At 41.8% G+C, this 27468-nt stretch overlaps 1 protein-coding gene across 5 annotated transcripts; it reads left to right on the forward strand.

The window, feature by feature from the left end:
* The first annotated feature begins 378 nt into the window (after positions 1–378).
* LOC116316959 (5'-AMP-activated protein kinase subunit gamma-2-like) lies at positions 379–27161 on the forward strand. 5 transcript variants are annotated; one of them, XR_004199212.2, is made up of 16 exons: positions 379–770; positions 2053–2118; positions 3764–4019; positions 13792–14018; positions 16304–16355; positions 18776–18882; positions 20544–20625; positions 21019–21077; positions 21179–21224; positions 22520–22574; positions 22672–22798; positions 23165–23330; positions 23435–23472; positions 23563–23709; positions 23799–23982; positions 25005–27161. XR_004199212.2 is itself a non-coding variant. In XM_031735602.2 (16 exons), exons 1-16 carry the CDS (start codon positions 687–689, stop codon positions 25034–25036), a joined length of 1638 nt encoding a protein of 545 aa, XP_031591462.2. In that variant the 5' UTR covers positions 380–686; the 3' UTR covers positions 25037–27161. The 5 variants fall into 5 exon arrangements, 4 of the variants coding, with proteins under 4 accessions (XP_031591463.2, XP_031591462.2, XP_031591464.2 ...); XM_031735602.2 differs by having other exon boundaries at positions 380–770; positions 23799–23892; XM_031735603.2 differs by lacking the exon at positions 2053–2118 and having other exon boundaries at positions 23799–23892.
* The last annotated feature ends 307 nt before the right edge of the window (positions 27162–27468 follow it).

Here is a 27468-nt window from a genome sequence, read left to right on the forward strand (position 1 = left end):
TGTTTTTAAGCTTTTCATTCACGTCCAGCCAGAATCAGAGTGGCACTGACATCTGTCGGTGAAACATCTGCACACGTCAGCTCCGCGCGCTGTTGTGTCAAACATGTTGTTCCCTTTAAAGTATGTTTGTTGGGGGTTTCTTGTTGTTGCCTTTTTCTCGAAGAAGTGCGAAAGAATAACGCTTCAGAAAACCAAACAGTGCCTTGAGATTTACAAATTGACGGACAGCAGCTGCCGGGGGCCTGTGCGACCAAAGAAGCTACAGGAAGTGTAGTTTTGACCGCACTTATCCTCAGATGAAGCAGCGGAGGCGTTTCTTTTCTCTGTAGAGGCGAAAAGGACCGCGGGAGGTCTCACTTTCCTCTTCTGGGGAGCGGGTGGGGTTACATACAGTGTGACATAACACCTGTAAGCAGTCCTCGCTGTTGCACGCCTTCTTCTTCTTTTTTTTTTGTGAACATGTGTGTGCCCTGCCTCTCTTTTTTCACGGCCAAACCTACTTCCTGGTGGATGAGGCAGCTCCTCAGTGTTGTCGAGGCTAAAGGGAAGGTGGAGGCGGCTGTAGACGGTGTGCAGACGCGATACAGCAGTTTTTTTCCCAGTACACTTTATTAGTAGTATTTTATATTTTTTTTTTTTTAAGGTGTTGCGCGTTTGCAGGAAAACAAAACAAAACAAAACAAAACATGGGAAGCACGGTGATGGAGTCCAGCAAGGGGAGCTCAAAGAAAATACCAAAGAAGAGGAGAAGTCTGCGGATTAACATGCCAGTGAGTCGGTGAAGTATCAAATAATTTGGCTTCTTACTGAGACTCTATGGTGGGGTGGGTGGGGTAAAAGGCTGGAACTTTGAGGGGGCTTTAGTCGATTTCGGTGCATCGTAGTCTGGGAGCGCACGCGACGCATAAGAGCGTGCGTGATTGACAGTTGTCTCTGCGTCAGGACTCGGTTAATCTGTCCTAATGGCATGCAAACGCTCGCTATAAACACTCAGAAACGCTTTTTGCCTCTTTGCATTGAGCATGTGCAGCAGTTCAACCTTTATTGTGATTGTAGCCAACTCCCATGTTAGGGCTGCAACTATTGTTTACATATCGTGTTTACAAAAATCTGTTATTATGCCAATAATAATTGTGGGGAAAAGAAAAATCCCAACACAGAGTCCCTGGTGAGATCCTGTTTTTCTCATGCAAACCCAATATTATTCAGTCTACTCTGGGACAAAAACAGGCGATGACACTGCTGATCTACTACGGCCCTGATTTACAGTTTCCTCTGTTTATTAAACTGGGTAATAACTATCTGCAATTGTGTAATTATTTTCTGCACAAGCTCCACAAAGCCTAGTTGTTATTGCGGGAGGCTTTATAGCTTTATTGTACCTCATGCTTCAAAACATTTTTTGGTTACTCTGTCCTGACAACTGCTTATCTCCTGGTAGCATGGGTGCATTTGTTTTTGCATGGATCCACTATCAGATCCAGTGTGCTGCACAATTTGCTAGAGAATAACAAATGCACAAGTGCAACATTTCAGCTTTATAGGCTGGAAAAACCTTCCCAGTGTGGAGTAAACCTTATGAATGCAGCTCTGTTTCTGTGGTTAATGCTCAAGTGTTAGATGTTGGAGCTTTCCATCGCTATATGAAGTTCCCCATTCTAAAAAAAAATCATGGTGGAAAGTCTATTACAGCTGCATAAAAAATAAAATAACAGTACAGCTCTGCAAACTCGTTACGTCTGTGCAGTTAAAACTGCCTTTCTGCAGCAACATGCATGGCATCATCGGCCTGAAGTGGAATGTCAAAACCAGCCCTCAGTATGGGGAAGAAGAGTTTTGCCTTTCATTGTCCTGCAGAAGTTTCCGCAGTGGCGAAACATGTTTACCTTCTTTTTGAATGTCAGGCTAAGAGTCAAAAGCAGGTGGGGTTAACCTATTTTCTTCTCACCTAAAAGCTGACAAAAGGGCATAAAGTGTCAGTTTTATGTTTCTGGTGTGTTTCTGGGTGAGGTTTGCTTTATTCCTGACGCTCAGATCTCTTTTCATGTGCAGGATTTCGGGGCGTTTAATGCCCCTCAAGTGGAGACGAGTGGCTCAACCAAAAGCGGAGCCCACACGGTACATTTTGAAAGATATTTGTGAAATGATTCATTCACCTGCCAGCTGTTCTTTTTGTTTTCCTGAGCTTGCTTTTCTTGCCACGCATCTATCTGCTCGTTAAATGTGAATTTGCGAGAGCAAAATATTAGACAAGGTCATCCTCTCCAATTCTGCCAGCCCGCACTGGCTTACAGTAACATTACTCCCACAGTGTCCAGGCATAGCACCAGCACATACAGGAAATTGATTTTTCTAAAAGAAAGCAGTCTCTTCCTACTGTCTCCTCCAGCTGATTTGAATAGGAACCAACTAACTATCCACTGTTGCCTCATATCAGCCAAGATGCATATTTTAGATTATCTCAGTAATATTTGCGCGGTGCAGGTAAAAACCTGCATCACCTTGTGTTTTGTAGGAGCATATCTCTATCCACGCTAAACCCTGATAGCTGGTTCACTTGCCTTAACAAGCTCTTGCACAATGAAAGGGTGAGATTTGTTGGCAAACAACAAAGATGGGTGTGTGCTCTCAGATAGTTAGGGGATTGGTTTGAATAGAAATGTGTTTGTGGAGCACGAACAGCCCTTAGCGTACGGGAAAATGGAGCTTCTTCTTGATGTCTTCTTCTTCTTTTTGAATTCTAGTATTAATATCAGACATCTTTTTATGTCCCATTAGACCCCAGTGTTTATTTTCTTCTTCTCTCCACAACATGCAGTTTATCTGTTTCAGTGGGAGTAATTTTTCTCCACAGACTGTTACTGCAACACCCCTGTTGCATTTAACTGTTTTCAGTAATAACAGCCCCTGAGCTGGAGATCCCTGCATAATCGAAAGCTTCACTGTACGGCGAGCCCACAAACGGTTAAAAGATTTGTTGTTGGCACATCCAGAGCAGGCAGCCGTCAGCGGTGGGAGGAGGCCCTCTCTGTCTCCAGCTAGATTGGCTGCCATCTCTCGTGTTTTGTTTTGGTATGGGCACAGCAAAGAGAGAAGGATTTCTCCATCTGTTTACACGATATCGACCTTGCAAAGGCACACTCATAAACACAGAAGGCCCAACTGAAAAATATTGTTACCGCAGTTTTAAGTAAGAGGAGTGCTGATCGTCTGATAGTGGATGTTATGGTGTCCTTACTGATTTGTCATATCACGTGGTGCTCCTCCAAACTGCATACCATGGCAACATAACAGAAAGACAGGTTTTGCATGATAAGGCACAGTTCTTTGCAAAAAAACAAAAATGCATGCATGCATGCATCACTTGTTTTTTTCTGGTTGTTAGAAAGTGTACTGATCAGTATTTTTAGTCTTTATAGTGTCTTTTACCACAACTGTGTTGTGATTGCATATGTGCCTTATTGCACCTTGCATATGAAACTTCTGTACTGCTCTTTAAGAGACACAATTAACTGTCACAAAGCGGCCAACTATACAAAACTTTTATTTTTTTTTAAAAAAAGGAGAAGTGACTAAAGAAATGCAATCAGCAGCTGTCATTTCCCAATAAATCTCTTCACTACATTTGCTTTTTTCAGTACAGCCCCTTGCTTTGCTCTGCAGCCTCTTGCTGTCTCTCATATCAGTGGCTACACGCTTAAACGTAAACCGTGCAAATTCAAATGTGCATAAATAAAACTTCTGCTTTCTTATTATCTCTCAGGGAGAGCGGCTCATTCGTTCAGCCAGCCCCATCAAAGGAGGTTCTGCGAAGAGCCCGGACATCGCCACACTGCCTCCATGTCCCCAGTCTGCTCCAGTTCAATCAAAGCCAAATTCAGGTTCCCCCAAAAGCATCTTCCCTTATCCCTCCCATCAGAACTCCCCTAAGTCCCCTCGTCGACTGAGCTTCAGCGGTATCTTCCGGTCGTCCGGTTCTCCCTCTTCGAGCATCAAACTCTTTTCCAGAACCAGGAGAGGTAAGTAGAAATGCAAACACTGCACTGCCTGCACCCTGCTTGTTGCACTGCAGTGTTCACTAATCCATTGTTGGAATCTTTGTTTTAATAGTTTTAAGAATGCATGCAAGAAACTTGTGCAAATATTTGAAGTCCTCTTTTAATGACTCACATAAGCAGAGTTCTAGGAGGAAGACACTTGTAAAGGAAGTAAGACACAATAGATGAAACTGTCATTTCAAAGATTATTTGGGTTTCCTGCCGTACGTACATGAGGTAAAACCCCCACACAGGAACCAAGGCGTCTGCATTTTCAGTTCATTAGTTCAGATATCTAACTGCTTGTCACAGAACTCCTATAAAATCTGACAATGTCGGTTCACCTCAGGACAAAGTTCAATCAGGTGAGGTGCAAAGAACAATATTTATTTTGTCACACCAGAGAACGGCACACAAAACGGTGCACTCCTTTTGCTACCCGACTGGTTTCAGAGAACCTTAAATCCTCACAATCACAGATCTAGTCTCTCTCCTATAGATAAATAAGAAATAAACCAAAATAACAAGAAATTTTAAAAACACCTGTATAAATTAGACACTCATTCCCTGGCTCCATTCACCGAACCACTCCCACTACCTCTCCCTGTATCTCCTTTTATCAGCTTCCATATTTTGTAGCAATAAGGAAGTGGAGTTTTTGGTTTTCTCCGAGTAGAAAGAGAAAAAGTCACTTCTTTGTTTTGTGCTGCTCTGCAGCCAACAAGGTCACGAGTCTTGTCAGACAGATGGCCATCGCTTGAGCGCAGACAGACATTCTTCATAATCTCCTCTCAGATGTTAACAACTTTCTCTAGGAAAAGGAAATGAGTGGCTTTGTTTATTATCAGAATTAAGTTATCATCCCCCCCCCACACCAGCATTAAGCAGTGCAGGCAGTTTGTTATTAGGTTTCAAGCTCGGCATCCTTGGAGTTTGGAGCCCAGCCACAGTACGCGCATTAAAAAACTCACGAGCTGCATAATGGTAATACTGGTATTCACAAATGAGTAGAAATGAAACAGACTGGGCAGAACAAGGTCTCATTTTATGAAGAGCAGATTTAACTGGCATGTCTTCAGCTCTCATGTCTCCATTTTTTTTGGTAGTTGGACATTACATAAATAAAAAAAAAAAAAAACACCCTGCCCGGTCTACATGGAAACAGCCCTGCTGGAAGCAAGCATCAAACAGCTAAAAGGATGAGTCATTGATTTTTTGGCTCGTGCAATTACCCATTCTTCTCTGTTTCCTCACAAAGGGTCAGTTTGGCAGAGCTGCTGGAATAGCTCTGTTAGAGCCCAGACTGTAAAAGCCGGTGTGCTCCGTTTCCTTTGGAGATTGTTATGGATAGTAACGGGGACCAAAACACACCCCAGCTGCTCCATCCCTCCCATCCCAGTTGCTGGTGATTAGTAGTGTAAGATGTGGTTTGAGGCAAAGCACGCTTCCTGCTCACTAATGATGTGGCTTTAGATTATTGGTGACTAATAGCGACAGAGTATTTATAACTAAATATAAAGTCACTGAGTGGGCACGTGATCTGTTCACCTTTTTTTTTTTTGAGTCAGATGTTTTTGTAGTAACCCCAGTTTTGCCACAAGGGTGCACTGAAGGCCTAGTTTGTCTTGATTTGACTTTCAAACTAGCTCTAATGAACCTTTGTGGTCACCTCTGTTATTGACATATTTGCAAGGAAACAAGTACTTTTGCAGACGTTTGGTGGTCCCGTGCACGATCATTTACATATTTCATTCATCAGGATGCAGGTTTTCATGTTTAGGTGCACTTGCTGCAAATATGACTAGAATGCTTCCTCTTTCCCCGCTGGTCTAAATATGTGTTTTCACGTCGCCTGGACATTGTCAGTCTCTCGCTGCTCAAGGCAAGTGTAGCGCTTTCATAGCCTTATCTGGAAGTGACCAGACTGTCAGGAGCTCCTCGCACAGCCATGCAGAGGTTTTTTTTTTCCGCCCCTCTCACTCTCTCTGTTGCTACTGTGGGCTGCTTGTTGTCGGTAAATAAAGGAAGTAGGGAGTTTCTAAATTCATAAAATGCAGGCCTTACAAGGGCACGGTGACTTTATGAAGTCACAGATGAGATTAAAGGACTTTAAGTGCTTTATGGCCTTCACACTTAACGAGCTTCAAACTGGCTTGAAATGAGTGATTTTCTCTTGGTTTCTCAGTGGAATGACAACTTTATTGGCTTTATTCAGTGGCTGTTAGGTGATGATCACTGATATCTGAAATTCATATCAGCCATTGACCCACTGAGCAGATTGGAACACTTGCATAACATGTTAATTGAGATCTGTACTGAGCATGCTTTAGCTAATGTGGGCAGCAAAGAGGCGGCCATCTGTTAAGGGTAGGAGAGGGTATTGAATGGAAGCTTTCTGATCAGCTGACAGAACATGGGATGTCCCCCTGCTGTCATCTGATGGGGGCTGGCCTCAGCAGTCTTAAATGTCAGGCACCCGAAAATTACAACTGCCTCCACAAATGCCAGTGGTACATATCCTCCAGCTCTTTGTTAGAAGCGCTGGTGATGTCGAACTGCAGATTTAGAAGAATTTTAAATGAAGGAGACGTTTATGCAAGGGAACCTTGAGGTTGCGTTATCCCCACTCTCTGTTACATTGTGTTAAGACGGAGTGAAACAGATGTTCCTGTGCTGAATTTACTCTGTGAGCAGAGGGAGGGCAGTGGCAGACAGGAGGCGGGGAGATGCGCAGCCCAAGCCAATCGGTGGGGTTTCCTTTCCAGACTGGCCTCCTTTTACAGGCTGCTGACACCAGTGCTATATTAAAGTAACATCACCCACAGCTGCACCTGACAATTCACAGCACTGACACTCCTGAGAGCAAGGGGAAATGCGCTGAAGTCTGGCCACACTTGCAATTTGCATCACTCGCAAATGGGAACATTTCTTTGCGGAGGCTCGGTGGAATTCACAGCTTTTCTGCTCTCTTCTATCGAGTGTTAGACCTGCTTGCTGCTGGCTCTGTGGTTTGTAGACTAGCTTGTACTCAGCACTTGCTGCGATTGTCTGTTTCTGTTCAGAACTAGAGAGGTACCTCCAAAAAAACAAATGCAATGTGGAACTTGACAGAAAGCTGAGGTTTGTTTTTCTCACATAGTTATATTTTTTACCCTCTCACTGAAGGCATCCAGCTTCCAGAGGACCAGCTCCTCCCTAAAAGACACCTTCAAACACAGGCGGCTGGATATTTATTTTTTTACCTGTACGATTTTGTTCATCTAGCAAATGGAGTGACTCTTACCTGGGGCAGTTTATGGGGCTCTTTTTGTGATGCGGATGGTCATGGTCAAATTTAGCTTAGAGCCCACCACCCACTGTGTTCCATGAAGAGGTTTGGCAGCCTGAGGAGAAGCAAGAAACGGAAGGAGCAAGATGGGCTAGGCGGGAGGCATCAGTCCGAGGCGTCCTACCTGTCTGGTAATGTGTAGAAAGACATTCAAAACAATTTCCTCGAACTTAATTTAATTTGCTTATTATTTAGTCAATTAAAGTCAGAAAATAGTGAAAAAGAACCTTTAGGATTTTTGTAGGCCAACAGCCTTAAACCCAAACCCATAACCTCATAAATGAGATACTGCAGTAAAGAGCGCTGAGTGTTCCTGTGTATATGGCTATCAGCAGGGCGATGTGATATGAAAGTAGTAGTTTAACCTCATTGTCAGGCTAAAACGGTAAATCAGTGCTGCACAAACAGAGCTGTGCTCATTACCTCAGAATATTGGCTCCTGGGTAGCTTTGCCCTAAAATGTTGTATAAATTACTTTTTCATGGATTTTATCCACGCCATCAACTTACAACTTTAAATGCATGAATAAATGTCTCAATAAATATACTTAACATTGACCGTTCAGGTTATTCTCTTCATAGCAAATTATATTAAATAAGAGCAGCTTTCTTTTTTTCTTAGTCTATATATGTATGTGTGGTTATTTCATGTGGCCATTAGAGCTTCTCTTAGTGGCTGATTTCATGGCTGATCTCTGGTTTCACAAAAGCATACCATGCATTCGTGCTAAATAACTGGACACAGGTCAGTGGTGCTAAAGTTATGTGGGAGGGTCTGACGTGGGGTCAGCACTTAGTGATCACTTGGCTAAATTCATATACATGCACGTACTGCATTGTGCTTGATTCACACTGTCTGCCTTTGCTAATTTAGCAATTAAGTGGTGTGTTTTAATAGTTTTTAGTAGTCTCAAAGGAGATCCATTATACTCATGTCCAGTTCCATGAATCGCATGGAACTGGACGTGATATGACATGGATCGCATGGACCCTCGCAAAGGGTCAGAACTGTCTGCAAAACTTAATGTTTAAAACGTGTCTTATTTCCCTTAAGTTGGCAATGTGAAGTCTCTCGGTTTCATTCACTGCGTCTGTTCATCTTCCTGGGTTCTCATTGGCTATACCTCAAAAACAGAAGATTACATCAGCAGGTCGGTGGGTCTTTTGTGCTCGCTGCCAAAATCTGTGTACAGATTAAAGAGGAGAAAAAACTTTGGCTGCGTTTAATATTAGCACCCAACATATTAAATAATAAGGAAAAGTGTACTAAGTCCACTTTAAAATGAAAAAGCAAAAATTATATCTATTTATTTTATTGTGATCCTGTCGTTATGTCATAACGAAGCAATTTATAGGCACTCAGCCTGATATAGCATCGCTTCATTGTCCTTATTTCTGTCCCATATCCAAAGGGAGTTCAGAGTGGCTGCTCCATTTGGAACGTTTCATTAAAATAGTCAGGAAGCATTTCAGCTTAAAGCTTAAGCAGAGAGATCACACCGAGCTGAATCATTTAACACTTCTCCTTAAGTGTGGGTGAATCATTTACATTTATGTACATCATTCAGGTTTTCAGGAGCGCAAGCCGCCGAAAGCGAGAAGTAATACAGATCCCAAGCGAAAATAACAGCTCACCATTGGAGATGTAATGCGGTTTTTGTGATGTGTTTAGCTCGTGTTAGTAAGGCACTGAGGGTCAGTTTTGTGGCGTTCAAGTGGCGCTTTATCGCAAACTTCACAGCTCCTGATTTAGAGCCAGTCTGACCTCGGCTGAGTAGACGAGAGGAGCAGAGTCCTCTGTCGTAATGACGCATGTCCATATGTGGCTGTATGGAGTTCACTGTGGGCCTCAGCCTGGTCCTTTGAGTCCGAGCATCCACACTGCGTTAACCATGTCGCTCATATTAGTCACCACACCCTTAAGGAGGCAGACAACTGCATGTGAAAATTCTTGTCAGAGCCAATTAGATACCAGTTTGCTACTCCGTAATGCTGTGTACACGAGTTTGTGCTGTCAGTAGTACACTTGAGATTTTGCTAACCTATCGAAGACTGCAATTGTCAAATTCTTCTTGTTCCTAGAAAATTAATTTAAAACCTCATGGGTGATTGGTTTCATGACTGCAAATCCCTACCATCTCTACACCTTGTACTTTAGGGTTAAAGAACACAGTAGCAGGGGCTCTAACTAATGAGGCTCATATTGCTCCAAGAGTCTTTAACTTGCAAGCGATATGTAATATGAGTCTGGATATTTCTTGCATTTTGACCTGTTTTGTGTAGAGTAAGTGTCAGTATAGCTCTGCATGACTGTAAGCTGCTTGTCAGGTGGAACTTTAGGGGTCCACTCAAACTGAGAGGATCTGCTTTTAGGATCATTAATTAACACATCATTGCCTTAAGTGGGTTTTTTTTGGTTTTGGAATAAAACTGTTCTTCAAGAACTGAAGTCTCTATCAGTTAGTCTGATAACTCAGAGTTGGCAGGCTGTAGAATGACAGGAGGTTAAAAATCAGAAAATAGTGAAAAATGTCATCAGGATTTTATAAATGACAAGAATGTAACTTTGCATTTCTCTTTTTTTGATATTCAGGAAGTTTATTGTCATGTACACCGAAAAAACACAAGTGTTTACGCAGAGCAATGAAATTCTTACTTCGCTGATTCCCTTCACACAACTAAATAACAACTAACTAAAATAAAGAATAAACTTAACCCTGAGCATAGAAAATAGCATAGAAAATAATAAATAAAGTAAAACAAGTGCTTTGTAGCACTTGTAGCTTATGTGTGGGTGTAGTCACAAGTCAGTTTTTTGTCTTGCAAACCCAAAACTGTTAAATGTATTATGATATAAAACAAACAAAGAGCATATTCTCATAATTCAGATGCTGGAACAAATTCCTGTTTGGTATTTGTGTTTGAAAATACACTAATCAACCAATTAGTGTGTTACTGTGATACTGAATTGGCACTTTCATTATCAGGTTAAAGAGAGAGGATAAATTACTGCTGCTTTTATCTCACTGCACACATAGATTTTCACTTTTAGATGTAATAAAAAAAAAACTGTTAGATGGACTGCTTGCAGCAAGGCATCCATTTCCTGTTTCCTGGGTTTGGGCTAGCTGCCCCTTATTAACTGGGCTAAAGAGAAGGCTCCCAACCCCGCTGTTATCTGCTCCTGTGGAATGTGCCACAACAGCGTGGCTAAAATAAGAAGGCTACACAGCGGAAGCAGGGCACACCAGAGAGGGCCGGTGCACGCCAACTAAATGTCAAGAGATAGTGTGGAGTGCGCTTGGACAGGCCGAGCAAAAATGTTTGCTTGGAACACGAGCCTCCTTTAAGAAAAGATATCTTATAACTTGAGTTAATCATTACCAGTATTAGTTTTTGATTATGAGGCATGTAATTATTGACAGAAGCATAAAAATCTTTTTGTTTGTTTTTTTTTAACAGGTAAAGTAACAAACCCACACCGACACCAGTACACAGACTTTAAAGCTGACTCATCTGAGAATACAGCTTACTAAGTTTACAGTGGTCATGCTTTATTTCCGAGGAATATTTAAATATAAATACTGACTAAGTCGAGCCTGATGCTTGCTTGAAACCGACTGTCAGTAATAACCGTTCTGGACATCCCGTGCTGCAGGCCTTGTAATCTGAACCGTTTGCGCCACATCATCCATGTCACTCATTGTCTGGCCTCAGAAATATGTCACTGGGATGAGGCCAGTGCAGCATGAGTGTCGCATGTCGCCCTGCGTAAGATCGTGGGCGCCTGATGTGAAAAACGTGTGCGGTGGCTGTCATGTGACACACACCTACAATCTGACACTTCACCGGGAGGAGCTGCGTCACGGACAGCTGACTCTCACAGTGGAGTTATGTTTAATGTGGCTGCTTATGTTGTAATGAGCCTAGCTATGATCGAGGGACACAAAGAACAAAAGGACCATCTTTTCTCCAGTTATACTCCTGACACTTTATTAGGTACATCACGCCAATACTAAGTTGGCCCTTTTTTTTGTCTTCAAAACTAATCCAAGAAAGGTTTTTGGTTCATATTAAAGTGATAGCGTCACAGAGTTACTGCAGACTTGTCGCCTGTCATTCCACCGCATCCCGAAGGTGCTCTATCAGATTGAGACCTGGTGACTGTGGAGGCTGTTTGAGTACAGTGACTCATTGTCATGTTCAAGAAAACCATTTAAGATGATCTGAGCTTTGTGACATGGTGCGTTATCCTGCTGGAAGCAGCCATCAGAAGATGGGTACACTATAGCTATAAAGGGATGACCAGAGAACTGCTGTTTTCCATTTTTCTGGCAATTCGTTGTAAACTCTGGAGATGGTTGTGTGGGAAAATCCCAGTAGATCAGCACTTTCTTAAATACTCATACCAGCAGTAACCATGCCATGTTGAAAGTAACTTAAATCACATTTCTTCCCCATTCTGATGCTTGGTTTGAACTTCAGCAGGTCCGCTTGGCCATGTCTACGGGCCTAAATGGACAGAGTTGCTGCTCTGTGATTGACCGATTAGATATTTGCATTAACGAGCAGCTGAACAAGTGTGCCTAATGAAGTGGCTGGTGAGTGTAGACCTGCTCAGCTAAGTCGAGCTGGGGACTGCCTTCAAAGGATTTTTTTTTCCATTAGTAGATGCAGATGTCAGCAGCTGTCAGGTCTCTGCAGTCATGTTGAAGAACATGTCACAGGTTTAATTACAGTTTTGAGTCGGTGGTTATAGAGACACAGCCACTTAATTAATGAACTAGAATATACCTCATGAAAGTCTATGACTTATGAGTCAATACCATTTATATTTAAAGTGTGGTGTAAACATAGGAGTACAGAAAATTACGTTTTCAGTGTACGTGAACAAAAATCGTATTAAAATAGCATTAAATAGCTTTCAAATCCATTTTTATTCTACTTCTGCTTGTGTTTTAATCTGATTAGTTTCAGACATTCACATTTCATTATAACGACATGCATCAAATTCAGCGTTAATGAGTTTCCAATCCAAAGATGAGTAACAGGAGCTCAGCTTTTGGACTTAGGATTCAAGCCTGCTTCCCTCTCAGCACAGCAGACCTGGAGTGTGTCTGACTTAAAGTGAGGACGGGGAAAATGTTAACACCAAATACCAAGACACTAACCAGGCTGAGTTTCAGATGGACTAACAAAAACAAAAGGCTTTATGCACCCACACAGGTGTTTCCACTTCTTGCTAATTAGACTTCAGCTAGACTGTAATTACATCCCACACAGTCCCGAGAGGACGTCTAACACAACGGAAGAAGTGAAACCCACAAACACCACCGTGGTCTTTTGTTTGTTTGTAAATGGATAATTCAGGCATTTCTATCTTAGTACCATCCATTTTCTTCTAATTCAGGGACTTGGGAGGGGGTCTGCAGCCTATCTCAGCAATCAGAGGTGGGGTACACGCTGGACAGGTTGTACACACACACACGGACAACTTAGAATCACCAATTAACCAAACCCCACTAAGTGCATGTCTTTGGACTGTGGGGGAAGACAGAGAATGTACAAACTCCACACAGATGATGGATTTGAACCCAGGACCTTCCTATTATGAGGCAACAGTGCTAACCATACCATTTAAATGTTTTATGGTTATAATATTTACAATGATGGATAGTGTTTTCTTTTTTTTTCTTCTTTTTTCACTGTCACCCACTCAAAGTGCTTTAGGCTACCAGTCATATTAAACAGTACATTCATACATTCAGCACTTCAGCTCCCTCACAATCATGGCCTATTTAGAGTCTTTGGCCTGTGGGAAGAAGCTTGATTATTTGGAGGATGTGTATGCACAGGGAGAACATGGAGACTCAACTGCTCCACCATGCCACCCAACGGGTGCAGAAACTCTTTTAAGCTTTTCAAAGTTCAGTAACTCTTTATTTGATGTCATTGCTGCTTTTCATGCATAAACTTGAAGATTTGCAGCTGAATCAGTGTCATATTTTTCTTTAATCTTCAACATAATTGCTCCCACTTATCTATTAAAGCTTGCATATATTGCTAATTTCATGACTTTAATGCAAGTCGATTTTACAGCTGTCTTTGAAATGTTGATTTTCTAGTCCTGTGTATCCCTGTGTATAAACAGGGCCACTAAAGCTTTATCTCAGTATCTGTGTTATTTCTCAGCTCATGGAAATCTCCTAGTTCAGATCGCTTTTGCTCCTCTGTTTATTGCCTATGACAGCGTTGACGGCATCTGCAGCAGCCACCACTGTAGCGCGTCCTTCTCCACCAGCAATGCTTATCATAGACGTCAATCAGCGCTCCGTCTCGGTGTTGCTGAAAGCGCAGTACAGATTGACATCCAGAGAAACAAGAGATAAGCTGAGATATCTATTCTGGACTCTGTATCTCTCTGCAGCCTCTGGACTCTCTACACCACCCCACACCCCAACCCAGGCATCCAGCCAACCAGTGTTCACCCAGGAGGCCCAGCAGAGCGGCCCCAGCCCTGAACGCCCGGCGCAAAGCTCTCGCTCTCGCTCCCTTTCCACACCTCCGGACACAGGACAGCGCCTCAGCCTTCCTTCTGCTAAACCCCCAGTCCCTTCATCGAGCCCCGTGCCACCTTATTCTACCTCACAACAAGTGAGTCAAAAAAGATAAAAAAATCTATTTTAAGAATTTATCTTTGACCCAGGGCAATTCAGCCAGTGCCTGTGAGCTTTAACTCTTTAAAGAGTGGAAGTTAGAGTGAGTCTTTCAGATGGTTTGGTGCACGTTCCTGCACCAAAATAAACAAAACATAAGCCTGACTTCGTGTACAGCATCTCAAAACTCCAGATACAGATTAATGATGCTATAACTATACAAGGTGGAAGTTTGTGGAGAGAGCGCTACAAGTTCACAGGCATTGACTGAACTGTCTCAGGGATCAGGATTTAACTGCATGAAATATGTGTGTTTAGGTCAACAACAAGGCTACTGAGCCATACCCTCCTTCCTTGCAGGTAAACTATTTTTTGCACCGGTTCAGTGTTGGCAACAAAAAAAGACTCCATGGGAAGCTGATAACTATTTTTTTCCCTTTGTGCCTGAATAACAGTGGCTTGCATGCCTCCCATCAATGAGTCATGTGCTTTGTTTACTCAGAGTCATGAGTTTATCTGCAAAGTGGTGTACAGAAGGCAGAGATGCAAATCCTTTTAATTCAGGTTCCCTTTTCCTCAAGCCTTGCTCTTGCGTCAGCAGGACTTTGTTTGTACCATAAGCTCTGAGCTGCTCTAGCTGCAGAAGAGAGGGTGTAAATATTGTCTTGACATTTAAGCCATAACTCAAACAGCTTTCAGTGTCAGCTAAGCCGCTGCATAATTGACTGTAACCGGAAAAACAGCTGAGAACAAGTTCAGTCTTTGTCACAAGACTTTTCACTGAAGGTTTATTTGGATTCTGGCAGCCTGCGTCTGGATTTTATACCAGATTTCTTTGAGCTAGAGAGGAATTACTCCATCACTCACTGTGCTGCTTTAATGAATAATTATCTGAAGACCCGTCTACTTTGAGTGATTGTGGATTCTAGCCAACGATGGTAAATCAATATTTCATCACCAGTGTTGTATACGGTTGATATTAACACCCAGGGACATACGATTGTGGTTGGAGAGCGATGAGCCGGTACGGGTCAGCTTCTCTGCGCTTCCTCTGTCATACCTTAAGGGAGACTTGGAAAATAAACTGAAGTTGTTGCAATTTACCTTTTGGCCAGAAGTGATTAAATTCATAGATCCGCGCTTGTCTGCTTCCCCGTTGTTTCTCCTTTAACACAAAAGCGGCACCTACTGCGGTGCAGCAACCAGAGATTTATGAAAGTGCAGGGGTAGTTCTTTTTTTTTTTGGACAAGAGAAGCGCTGTGTCACCATTGCAGGGCGACACAAGGGGGGAAGGGGGTGGGGGCTGTTGAACATCCACGACTAGGTATGCGGCTGCTCTCCCGTTGTGCTGCAGTGGCTTCTTGTGAATATGTGCTTGCAAATTAGGAGCCAGGGGAAATCAGGAATCAACAAGCGCACTTTGAGTATGCAAATATCTCAGCATGACACAGCATATTTTGGGCTGGCTACTGCACTGTGAGGGAGAGGGAGTCAGCACAATCTGCATGCCATATTCTCGGGCTCCTACTACAAGGACCCCAAAGAGTTGCTTTAGTCGATCTCAGCTATGCGTCTCCATATGTCTGAAGAAATTATCTCTGTGGATGTGACAAAGGAATCCCCAGCTTCTTGCTGCTAAGCAACACAAGGGATTTCCTTATATGGCGAAGCACCCAGGTTGCGCTGCACGGAGGGGTGTGTCCTGAGCGCACGGTGCTTCCTGCTTTCTATCTGTCCCCCCGCCGACCCCCCACTCTTCGTGTCAGCGACTGTTATTGTGGTGAGTTTAGCAGATTGAGGCTTTAACAGTGAATTGGGCCGATTTGTTGCAGCTGGATTACTGCTCACGCGTCTGTGCAGTGGCTGTGTGAGCAGCGTTGGTTTCCTCCGCTGCAGCAAATGTATCAGGACTGTTCCACTGCGAGTTTTTAAGGGGGTGTGTGCGTGTGTGAGAAGTCTAATATTGTGCCGCTAAAGTTGTACCTCCTCCGCGCGAGGGTTCTTATCACATTACCTGCGTATATTTAGCGGACCTGTCGTAGCTTTACGTAATCGGTACAGCGACAGGGTCGCACGTCGCGGCTTAGTAGTTTTAGTTGTTTTGCGCACCGCGCTCGGTGCGATCACAGTCTCCTGGGGCTGCTGGGGAAAAAGTCGGCGTCGCTGCTGCGCTCTCACAATTTACAGCAAAGTTTTTGTGTGTGTGCTGCGCTGCTGTGTGGTGGTGCTGTGGGGACTTGCTGCGCTCTTCACTGCGAACTTGTGCCTTTGCTTTCTCCTAGGTCTACAGTTTATTCGAAGGCATGCTGGAGAAACTTGATCTAGACGATGATGGTAAGTTACCAATTGCAATATCTGCTGATCCAGTGCTCACCTTTTCCTGTGTGTGTGTGTGTGTGTGTGTGTGTGTGTTTGTTCGCGTGTGTGCGCTATCTTTACCTCAATTAGTCCTGGCTCAGTATAATGAGGGTGAAGGTGATCAAGACGTGTTGCCAGATTCAGGTGAATGTACCAGGTTAAAAAACTGTCATACCAGCCTGTTCGCAGTGCGGCGCATGTGTAGACATGTTCACAGAGGGCCAGCTATTCATCCGAATTGAGTCAGAATCACCCTGTTGATTGCCCCCACGGACTGCTTTCTACTGGTCTGCTGTAAAAATGTGTGTACGCGCGTGTTATTTGCTTTCCCCCCCATGTCTCCTTCTCGTTTTAAATGCTGAGTGTTGCAGCAGGGTTGACGAATCAATGCGCATACATTTGACCAAGAGGCCACATTATAACCAATACAGACTGTTGGGTGCCAGTGTATTGGGGTAATCAAAGGTTACACACACAGTCTTCACAGCATGTAGGGGAGGGCTTTAATTGGTGTGCTAACTATGTCATCTCCTTGAAATATAAAACAAATATTTATCTAAATGTTAATGAAAGCTCCCAAACCAATTTAAAATAAAATAAAGAAACTTAAATTGACCTTAAGCAACTGAAATAATTTCCATGATTTTACACGATGCATTAAATCACTTATGGGCTTTTACATGAACTAATCTGTGAATTTTCTGTCACCGCAACATGTTGCAAGGATGTTATCTCCTGCAGTACTTTCCTGTCCATGTTTTCCCACTGTTTGTGTACTTCTATGTTTAAAGCGTAATTATCTCTAAGATGGAGCACTAAAGTGGCTGTAAGTGGTTCAGTCCCGTAATGGTTGTTTAGGCTGTGTGTGTGTGTGTGTGTGGCTGTGTGTGTGTGTGTGTGTGGCTGTGTGTGTGTGTGTGTGGTGGTGTTGTTTCCAAGCTCTCGTTTTATATTCCCTGTGAGATTTCCCCCTTCCTCTCAAACTGCGGTGTATGGAAATTAAAATATTACTTCTGTAGTTATCTTCTAAATATTTACTAATAGCTGACAATGCTGGAGGAGGTTTTAAAACCGTTAGCTCTAAAACCCAATGAAAGCACCTCATTACAAATAAAATCATATTACTGGCAAATTGTGAATAAATGACTAAAAATTTAAAAATTGTTCTGCAGGAAAAAGTTCCCTGTGAGTGTTATATGGACATTCTAAATACTGTCAATTAATTTGAACACAAAGTAACTCATCATAGTCTGTAGAATCACATGTTTGTAATGTAGCTGTACCGTGAGGACCACAAATCTTGAAATAAATGGCTCAGAAACACAGACATGCCTCTTGATATTGAGTTCAGAGTCTGAAGCCTCTCCCAAGTGACGTAGGACAAAATAAAGGATTCACTCTGAACAGGTCAGCAGTCTGTTGCAGAGTACAATAAATGCATACATATATATTTATGTATGTATGTATATGTGTGTATGTATATAAAAAATAAAATAAAAAAACAATAATAATAAAAAACTTTAGCTGAATTACGAGGCTTGAGCACTGTCTTGCATGGTTAACTCTCAATATCTACAAGGTGACTAAAACTTTTTATAAAAAATGAAGGTGGTGTCTTAGCAAAATATCTGGTTAAACTTTATTTGGTCAACTAACTGATATTATGTGGAAGGTGGTGGTGCTGGTGGTATCTGCACCAATTCTCTTTGCTTTGTAAAACCAGACATTGTAAGAGCTGACGTCTGGTCTCCATTATCAGAACTATCTTTGCTAAGGTGCTAAATGAATTATTAAAGGAAAAAAACATTACACTTTACCTCCTCTAGATTACACATGTCAACCTCGTTGGTTAGTAAGAGAAAACTTGTATTACGCTGATAAATCAGAGAAACCCGTTTACTTGGTGATGCTAGCTCTGTTTCAACACAAAATACAGACCCTATACAGAGCAACCAGAGCCAGCTTGCCCGAGATTTATCCACAATGTGCAAGTGCAGACAACTAGAAGAAGCTGTTGACCTCTGAGCTTGACAAGCTCAGTCCATTTTTAACAGGACATGAAATAACTATGAAATCTAGACGCAACCGTTTTCAGTGAAACCAGATGTAAGCGGAGTTACGCCTGCTTCCAGAGACAATTGTGGCCACAAGATGGCACTAATGTAAAGGATGGATGTAAACGGGCATGTGAGCAGCTTTATGACAGAATGCTGTTTTGAGATGAAAGAAGAGAGATTGCTTTCACTTTAGTTTGTTTTAAATGATGCCATTTAATGTTGTTTGGTGTTTTTCGATTTTACTAAACAAGCACAGCTTGCCTTGCTTTTTTTGATAGAATGCCACTGGTCTGAAAGTATTTTCACACTGGTTTTATTATAATTTTTTTTGTTTTACAGCTGCTGAACCCGAGAGTGATATTTACATGCGCTTTATGAAATCCCACAAGTGCTATGACATCGTCCCCACAAGCTCCAAGTTGGTTGTGTTTGACACAGCACTCCAAGTAAGCACAATAATATATTCTGTCCTTTTGACTGCAGACAAAGCTGTTATGACTTGTTGTTGTTGTTTTTTGTTTGTTTGTTTTTTGGGTTTAAAAACCGAAGCAGGCACTCAGGCTAAGTTAATGTTCAGTAAACTAAGCTGAAGTATTTCACCTCTCAGCAATTTCTGTGAAGTGGCTGATCAAATTGTCATAAAGCTGTTAAACACTAATCCTCGAAAGTCTTTGATGTGTAGATCTTTAACTACTAAATGCACTAAGGCAAAGGGTTAATAATCCTTATCTAAAACAAAGGAAAACTAATGTCATTGAGAGGTACACTACACAAGAGATTTCGAGTATTGTTCTACTTAACATGATGATGATGATGAGGACTGCAATTCAGGATTAACTTTTATGTATCTAATCTTATCAAGGTGGGCAGTCTGTGAAATACTTGCTCTTCATGACATCTTAAAATGTCTTGGTTTTGTCCAAAAAACACTACAAGACCTAAAAGAAAACCTATACACTTCATTAGGTACACCTGTTCAACTATTAATGCAAATATCTAATCAGCCAATCATATGCCAGCAACTCGATGCTTTTAGGTATATAGACATGATCAAGGTGACCTGTTGAAGTTCAGACTATGCATCAGAAAGGGGAAGACGGGTGACTTTAATGACTCTGAAGGTGACATGGTGGTTGGTGACAGATGAACTGGTCTGAGTATTTCAGAAGCTGATCTCCTGGAATTTTCCCACACAACCATCTCTGGAGTTTACAGAGACTGGTCTGAAAAAGAGAAAATATCCAATGAGAAGCAGTTCTCTGGGTCAAAATGCCTTATTGATGTCAGGTCAGAGGAAAAGTCAGACTGCTTTAAGCTGATAGAGAAGCAACAGTAACTCAAAAAAACCACTCGCTACATAAAATGTAAGAAAAGCATCTCTGAGCACAACAGGTTGAACCTTGAAGCAGAATGCCACACCAGGTGCCACGCCTGTTTGGATAAGAACAGGAAACTGAGGCTACAATTTGCGTGGGATCACCAAAACTGGACAGTAGATGATTGGAAAAATGTTGTCTGGTCTGATGAGCCTTATTTTTCTGCTGCAACATTAAAATTCTAGTATCAAAGTTTGGCGTAAACAAGATGAAGTTCAGGCTGCTGTGCTGTAATGGTCTGGAGACCTTTTCTTGGCACACTTTAAGCGCCTTTAGTAACAATTGAGTGCTTAAACAACACGGCGTACCTGGTTATTATTGCTGACCATGTCCATCCCTTTATGACCACAGCGTACGCATCTTCTATTATCTGCTTCCAGCTGGATAATGCATCATGTCACAAAACTCAAATTATCTCAAACATGTATCTTCAACTTGACTGTTCAAGAAACACGTTCACTGCACTCAAGTAGCCTCTACAGTCACCATATTTCAGTCCAGCCGAGCACCTTTGAGATGTGGTGGAACAGGGGATTCACATCGTGGATGTGCAGCTGACAAAATCACTGAGCAATGTTTCCAGCAGATCCAACCCAGTACTATGAAGGTGTAACTAATAAAATAGCCGGTAAAGGTGTATCGGTTTATGATAGGCGTTAACTCCTAAGAGTTCACAGAATAATAAACAGAACAGTCACCACCTGCAATCAAATTCAACGTTTCTTTGGCAGGTTAAGAAAGCATTCTTCGCCTTGGTAGCCAACGGTGTGCGGGCTGCTCCACTATGGGACACAGAGAAGCAAAGCTTTGTGGGTAAGAAACTTGACACATGGCCTTTCTTATTGTTCACTAAATTAAATGCAGTCTATTGAAGGAACTGCTATTTTTATTTGTTTTTTCAACATTTAAAAGCATCCCCATCGAAGATGCACTCAATTGTGGTCTGTATTTGACTTTTACATGTTTTACTGTGTGAGCAAGAGTTTAAGTTCTTGTAATAGAGTTGTATAATAAGCTATAAAATGCAGAAAAAATACTGTATTAAGAGTTTAAATGAAGAAAAGAAATGAGAAAAACATCTGCATTGGTGTCAAAAGGCAGTTTAGACCACGCCCTTATAAGCGCTGTCTCTACCCAGCTGCACACAGGCTTGGCTCTGCGTGTCATTCATCGTTTCAATGTTTTTCATGCCCGTTTTCATTGCAGGAATGCTGACAATCACAGATTTCATCATCATACTACACAGATACTATAAGTCACCGATGGTAGGTGCAGATCAAAGCTAAGGTGTGTGACATTTGCCCCTCTTTCCACCAAGAAGTACAGTGTTTTGTTTTTTTTTGTTTTTTTTTTGGTTCTCTTTTAGGTGCAAATTTATGAATTAGAGGAACATAAGCTCGAGACGTGGAGAGGTAAGTGCTTGTTCTTCTGTGGTGCATGGGTACTGTAAGGGTTTCTTTCATTTTTACCAAAAAAAAAAGATCATTAAAAGAAAAAATAAATAAATAGCTGACATGGACTGAGGCTAAAGGAATGCTGTTTGTCTGTTTGGGAGTGTAGAAAGGATTAAAAAAGAAAAGTCAGTGTGACACATGAGAAAATTCCACCTGACCCAAAACTATTTGTACTTGGTTTGTATCCAATGACACGCTGATAATAAAATGAACGAATGTGAATAAGTGCCAAATAATAATGGCATTGTTTTGGAAAAATGAAACCTCGTTAGACCAAATGATACTCACTGGATAAGAAAGAATAACGTACAGTCATGTGAATGCAAAAGTTTTCACAGGACTCTGTGCATTCATGTGAAAAAACTAAGTACACCCTTACTGTGTACATAGGAATTAAGAGCAGCAGCTGGGTGCTGATAGTGAAATGCACTTTAATTGATTTCATTTATTAATTGATGATCAGTAATTTTGATCACCTCTGTAAAAGCAGATTTGCTTTTGCTGCAGCTTTCAGGTGTGTGTGTGTGTGTGTTAACACAGTGCTACAGTGGCCCTAGCAAAATGTCCCCAAGGTCAGACTGCACAGTGCTCAGAGAAACTGCCAAAAACCAGAGACTCAGACTCGGGTTTTTGAAAACTCTACGAGCCTCGAGTTGTACTGTAGCATGTTAAATGTTAACATGCTACAGTACAATTAGAAAAAGACTGAACATGTATTACTTGTTTGGGAGGATTGCTAGAAGTCGTGCATGAAGCCAGCGGTCGAACAGCTAAAGTTGGGTCATGCAACAGGAAGTGTTCCCAAACACAGCCGCAAGTCTGCAACAGAATGTCTGAAAAAGAATAAAGGTGTTGCAATGACTCAAAGTCCAGCCCTCATCCTTATTGAAATGCTGTGGCAGGACGTTAAAAGAGCTACGAGTACACACAAACATCAATTAACTCAAACCGAAGTTATAAAAAGAAAGCGCTCCAAAATTCCTCCCCAACAATGTGAGAGACTGATAAAGCCACAGAGAAAATAATTACTTCAAGTTGTTAAGGCTGAAGGCGGTTCTACAAGCTGTTGAATAATGGAGTGTATTCCATAAAATCCTGTGAAAAGTTTTTTACATTTGACTGTATGAAAAACAATGAGCAAATAATTTTATTCCTGTTTGTTGGGGTTTTTGTTTATATAAAAAAAATGAATGCATATATTGTCTGTGTGGAAATGATTGTAAGCCACCATTGTTTTGTTTCCTGCCTCACAGAGGTTTACCTTCAAGCAACATTCAAACCTCTGGTGAACATATCACCAGATGCAAGGTATGTTTTCAGAAGGAATAAAATATGTAATGTCTCGTTACGTATTTGTGACTGAGAGGATATTTTTTTTTGCAACTAACGTCTGCTGTGCTTGCAGCCTATTTGACGCCGTCTACACTCTCATCAAAAACAAAATTCACCGGCTGCCTGTCATCGACCCCGTTACAGGGAATGCACTTTATATTCTCACACACAAGAGGATCCTCAAGTTCCTCCAGCTCTTTGTGAGTCCAACCCATCAGCTTGCATTAGCATGCATACGATTAACGTGGTTTATTGATCTGTTTATTTATATAGGTACAAATGTGTATTATGAGCTTTTAAACTACATGATTCAATGAGAAACAAACCTTTTTAAAAAAAATTTGTTTTAAGCATGAAAAAATCAGAACATAACAACATGTAGAGCAATACAGGGCACAAACTGATTAAGATTATGCAGGCTGAGGACCTTCAAGGTGCTTTCTCTAGTCTTCTCTCACTTTCACTTAATTGGCTCCCCCTAGTGGTCAATTTAAAAAAAGAAAGAAATCGGATGAATTGTTTTGACGTCTTCCTGCCTCTTCACTACGAGTGTCTGTGTGCCTCAGATGTGTGAGATGCCAAAGCCAGCTTTTATGAAACAGACTCTTGGCGAGCTGGGCATCGGAACATACCACGACATTGCTTTCATCCACCCAGACACACCCATCATCAAAGCACTCAACATCTTTGTGGAGCGGCGAGTGTCTGCTTTGCCTGTGGTGGATGACTCGGGTGAGACCACAAACTTCAATACTGGCATCATCATATTTTTTTTTTATTATTAATGCAACCTAATCAACTTTGTGCTAATTAGATTTGTTTTCCTTCTCTTACAGGCAAAGTTGTGGATATTTACTCCAAGTTTGATGTGATTGTAAGTTTAAACATTCCACATTTTCTGTTTTATCAAATACTTGGGGCATACTGTTGTTTGGTGGTTTGTTGATTGTGTTGTTGTGTGTAGAACTTGGCTGCTGAGAAGACGTACAACAATCTGGACATTTCAGTGACCCAGGCTCTGAAACATCGCTCTCAGTACTTCGAAGGAGTTATGAAGTGCCATAAAATGGAAACGATGGAGACCATTGTGGACAGAATAGTCAAAGCTGAAGTAAGACACAGAGACGGCGGATTCAGTTCCTCAGACGCAGCAGCACTGTTGATTTCCAGCTCACCTGTAACTGCGCGTTGTTGTTCTAGGTGCATCGGTTGGTGGTGGTGGACGAGCGCTCCAGTATCGAGGGCATCGTTTCCCTGTCAGACATCCTTCAGGCGCTGGTGCTCAGTCCTGCAGGTATAGATGCTCAGCATTGCTAGCGTCAACTCCCCCTCTGCCCTGGACCTTGAGCTCTCTCTAGCCACCTGCCCTCTAACCCTGCCCCAGGTAGGAAACACGCCTGTTTGGCTCGCAGCTGGCTATCACCTGTAGCTGGCTATGAAGAGGCATGGTGGCCATCTGTCCGGTGTCCTGTTTGTCCTGCTGGCTGCAGCTTTGTGCAGCAGTGTTGTGTGGATTTTTGTGTTTGGACAGAATGCATAGACGAAACTAACTTGCAGCCGGTTCTTGAGCAAAATTAAAAGTAAATGCGAGTTTGGTGGTTTTCAGTATACAGTGGCTTTTGTTTAGAAAGAAGGAATAATGTGCAAGTGGGATAAAGGGAACCTCTGTTAACAAGGATGAGTCCATGTTAGTATCTCACTGGAATTCATTGTACACTTGTGGTACTTACTCCAGTTTTGCAAAGGGCTTTCCACTGCGGTCCAAATGTTTGCTCCCTCCAGACACTTTAATGAACTATGTATGCTGTGCTTTGCTGATGTTTGGCTTGTTTGGCCTGCAGCAAGCTCTACATTTAGTATTGATGTGCTTGAAAGAAACTAACATGCTTGCACAGTTATTTTATTTTTTGTGTGGTTTGTTCAGATTATAACCCCATCAGATAAGAGATGGTGCAAAGTAGTTGAAAGAAAACGCAGCACACAGGCCTTCGTCACCTCATAAATTCTGTTTTTTAACCCAGCTCTTATTGACGTCTCTCAAGCCGTTTCGGGTTCTTCCTGAGCCTAAACAAAGTCTAGCGGGGCAGTTGTGGAGAGTTTTAAGGAGAATAAAAAATGTTGTTTTGATAAAACAGGAAGTTCAGTTGGCGGGATGTTGTAACAGCAGGCAGAGTTGTGCTCACACACCTGCTTTTATTGACCTTGGTGTGTAACTGCAGCGTGAAATGGTTGTTAAAATTCCAGTCATTGGTGTCGAGCCTAATTCTAAAGATCAAAAAGAATATAAGGATTTAATTAAAGTTTAAACTCCTGTCTCTACTACAATATTTATATTTCCTTTCCCTGTTAATTCATAACTTGTGCTTTCTTTTTCGCCTTCTCCCCCTTCTTTCTTCTGCTCCCCAGATACCTGTAAGGAGGAGAACACGACTGAATGAGAAGTGGATGTATCAGCTTAAGTGGAGATGTGGTGGGAGTAATTAAATTGAAACATTAAGGTAGGGAGTGTAAGGCTGAGTGGAGCCAGGCTGAAGGTCCCAGATACCCCTGAAACCAATGCACTAATAAAGGCTTGGAACCCAAAGAGCTAGACTGCTGAGTGAAGTGGACTTCTGCACTGAAGATTGATTTTGGGTTTTTTTTGTTTGTTTGTTTTTGGGTTTTTTTTCCCCTGAATTTCTTCTTTGTTAGTGTTTTTTTTTTTTTTTTTTTTTTTTTTATAAACACTGATCAAATACGCACATAAGATAAGATAACCTTTATTAGTCCCACACGTGGGAAATTTGTTTTGTCACAGCAGGAAGTGGACATGTTAAGGGTGTAGACACTGATCAGCTGCAACATTAAAACCACTGATGGGCGGATTAAACATTGAGTCCAGTGTGTTCTAATTGTGTTTTGGGTCCCGACATTTATGAGGTACATAACATTCCTTGCTTGATGATTCTGCTAAAACGAGATTGATTAGACTCTAAATTAGAAGAAATGAGAATAGGTCAAAGAAAAAGTGTTTCATCATTTTTAAAAATCTGAATTTTCTGCATGTTATTGCTGCTTGGGGCGTTCTCGTAAACCGAACAATTCAGAGATGCATGAGAAATGTGCGGTCATTATGTCGTGCATGCCTTTCCTTTAATGAGACCATGCAGTGCAGGTTTGGGTTGTGCTGAAACTGGTTTACAGTTGCTGGAAATTAAAAAAAAAAAAAAAGTGCCAAAGATGCTCATGAGTCATGTACAGATGACTCAGATTAGTGGAAAGGGGCTATAGCCATCCACCAACCACCTAAACAGTTTTGCAAACCAGCCCATCTCTGACCCCCAAGGCAAAAATTCTCAGGAACACTTCAGTAAACTGCTTCCAAACTTCCCAGATCCCAATCTAATCAGTCATCCCTGGGGAGCACGGGTATGACCCGATCCACCAGGGGTTTGCCCTCATTGTATGATGCCTGATAGAACAGGACACCCGAGGGTCCTGTCTCCATTCTCCATACACTACAGCAGGTTTGGTGGTGTGACTGAGACCTGCCAACAGTATTGGGACGGTGGTTCTTATGTTGTGGCTGATTCCTGTTAACACAGAAACTCCATTACGGTTTCTTTCTGGGGAAAGTTTGGAAACGTCAACACGGGTTCTGGTGGGTTTGGGATTCAGTGTTTCGGGTTACAGTCATGCTGCTGTCATCACAAGTTTAAGTCACGTAGGAAAGCGAGCGTTAACTGGTAACAAAACCACACGTTACCTGCAATGTGGTCACTTGACGCCATTAAAGAAAGTCTTTGCCAGTGCCAATATAGACCTGCTCAATGCCCAATATTTATTTGTGCCTTTACTTACTTCTCTCCACAGAAATGTATGTTGTAAAATGGGTGCAATGATGAGTATGAATGTGTAATATTGAAGTAGAGTGCAAATTGTACCTGCTGCTTCAAAGGTGTGCATTAACTCGGTTTGGGGGCGGCATAAATTTAAAACTGTGTCAGAAGCGTCAAGAAGTTCTGTTAAATCTTATTCTTGAAAGAAAATCCTAAATCACACTGGCGCTGTTACGCATTGCTCAGAGGGAAGATGCAACTGCACGCTTCTGTCAGCCAGGAGTGCTTTAAGTCATGAGTGATCAATAAGACTTAAGTATGGATTTTATAATGGTAACACCTGGTTCAGGAAAAAACCTTTTTAAATATTTGAAAAGCTTTTTCTTCCCCCCCTTCCCGTTTATTTTCAGTAGTTTTGAATCTTCAAATCAGTCTGGTTATCTCAGCTGTAGCTCAACAGGACTCATCTCCATCTTCGAGTGTAAATAGGATCGTTTTCGGGAAATGTGTCACAGAAAGCTTTATTTTTATGAACGCTGACGTGTTTGAAGAGAGACTGCAGGTTTAATGTTAGTTTTGTAAATACATTGTGGCAATATGTGTAGTTCAGAGAAACTTTGTAACGGATCAACATGTACTGTAAATGTGCAAGCATGAGAAACTACACTTCAGCAGTATGAATGTTTTTTTTCTTTTACTTTTTCTATTTTTCTGGCTGCAGAAAAATAAAGAGACACTGAATGTACTTTGAGGCATGTTTTTCTTTTTTTGAGGGGGGTGGGGGGTTTCACACGTGATAAGGGTGAAGAAGTAAGATCAAACTTACTCTTGGAGAGGCTGGATGCTCCACGACGTGAACTCTCACAAGACTTATTGATCCCGGAGCGGTCGATATTGAAGCTCAACTCGGCTGTATTTTTATAGAATTTTTCATGCGCACATTTCTAGTAGTGCTCTAGAAATTTAATCTAGAAATTTAATAAAAATGCTAAAATCAAAATGAGACAAGTAAATAAATACAAACTTTCAGCAGCTACAAATGGTGAAATGCT

This window comes from Oreochromis aureus, linkage group 18, assembly GCF_013358895.1.
Source record: "Oreochromis aureus strain Israel breed Guangdong linkage group 18, ZZ_aureus, whole genome shotgun sequence".
Taxonomy (NCBI): Eukaryota; Metazoa; Chordata; class Actinopteri; order Cichliformes; family Cichlidae; genus Oreochromis; species Oreochromis aureus.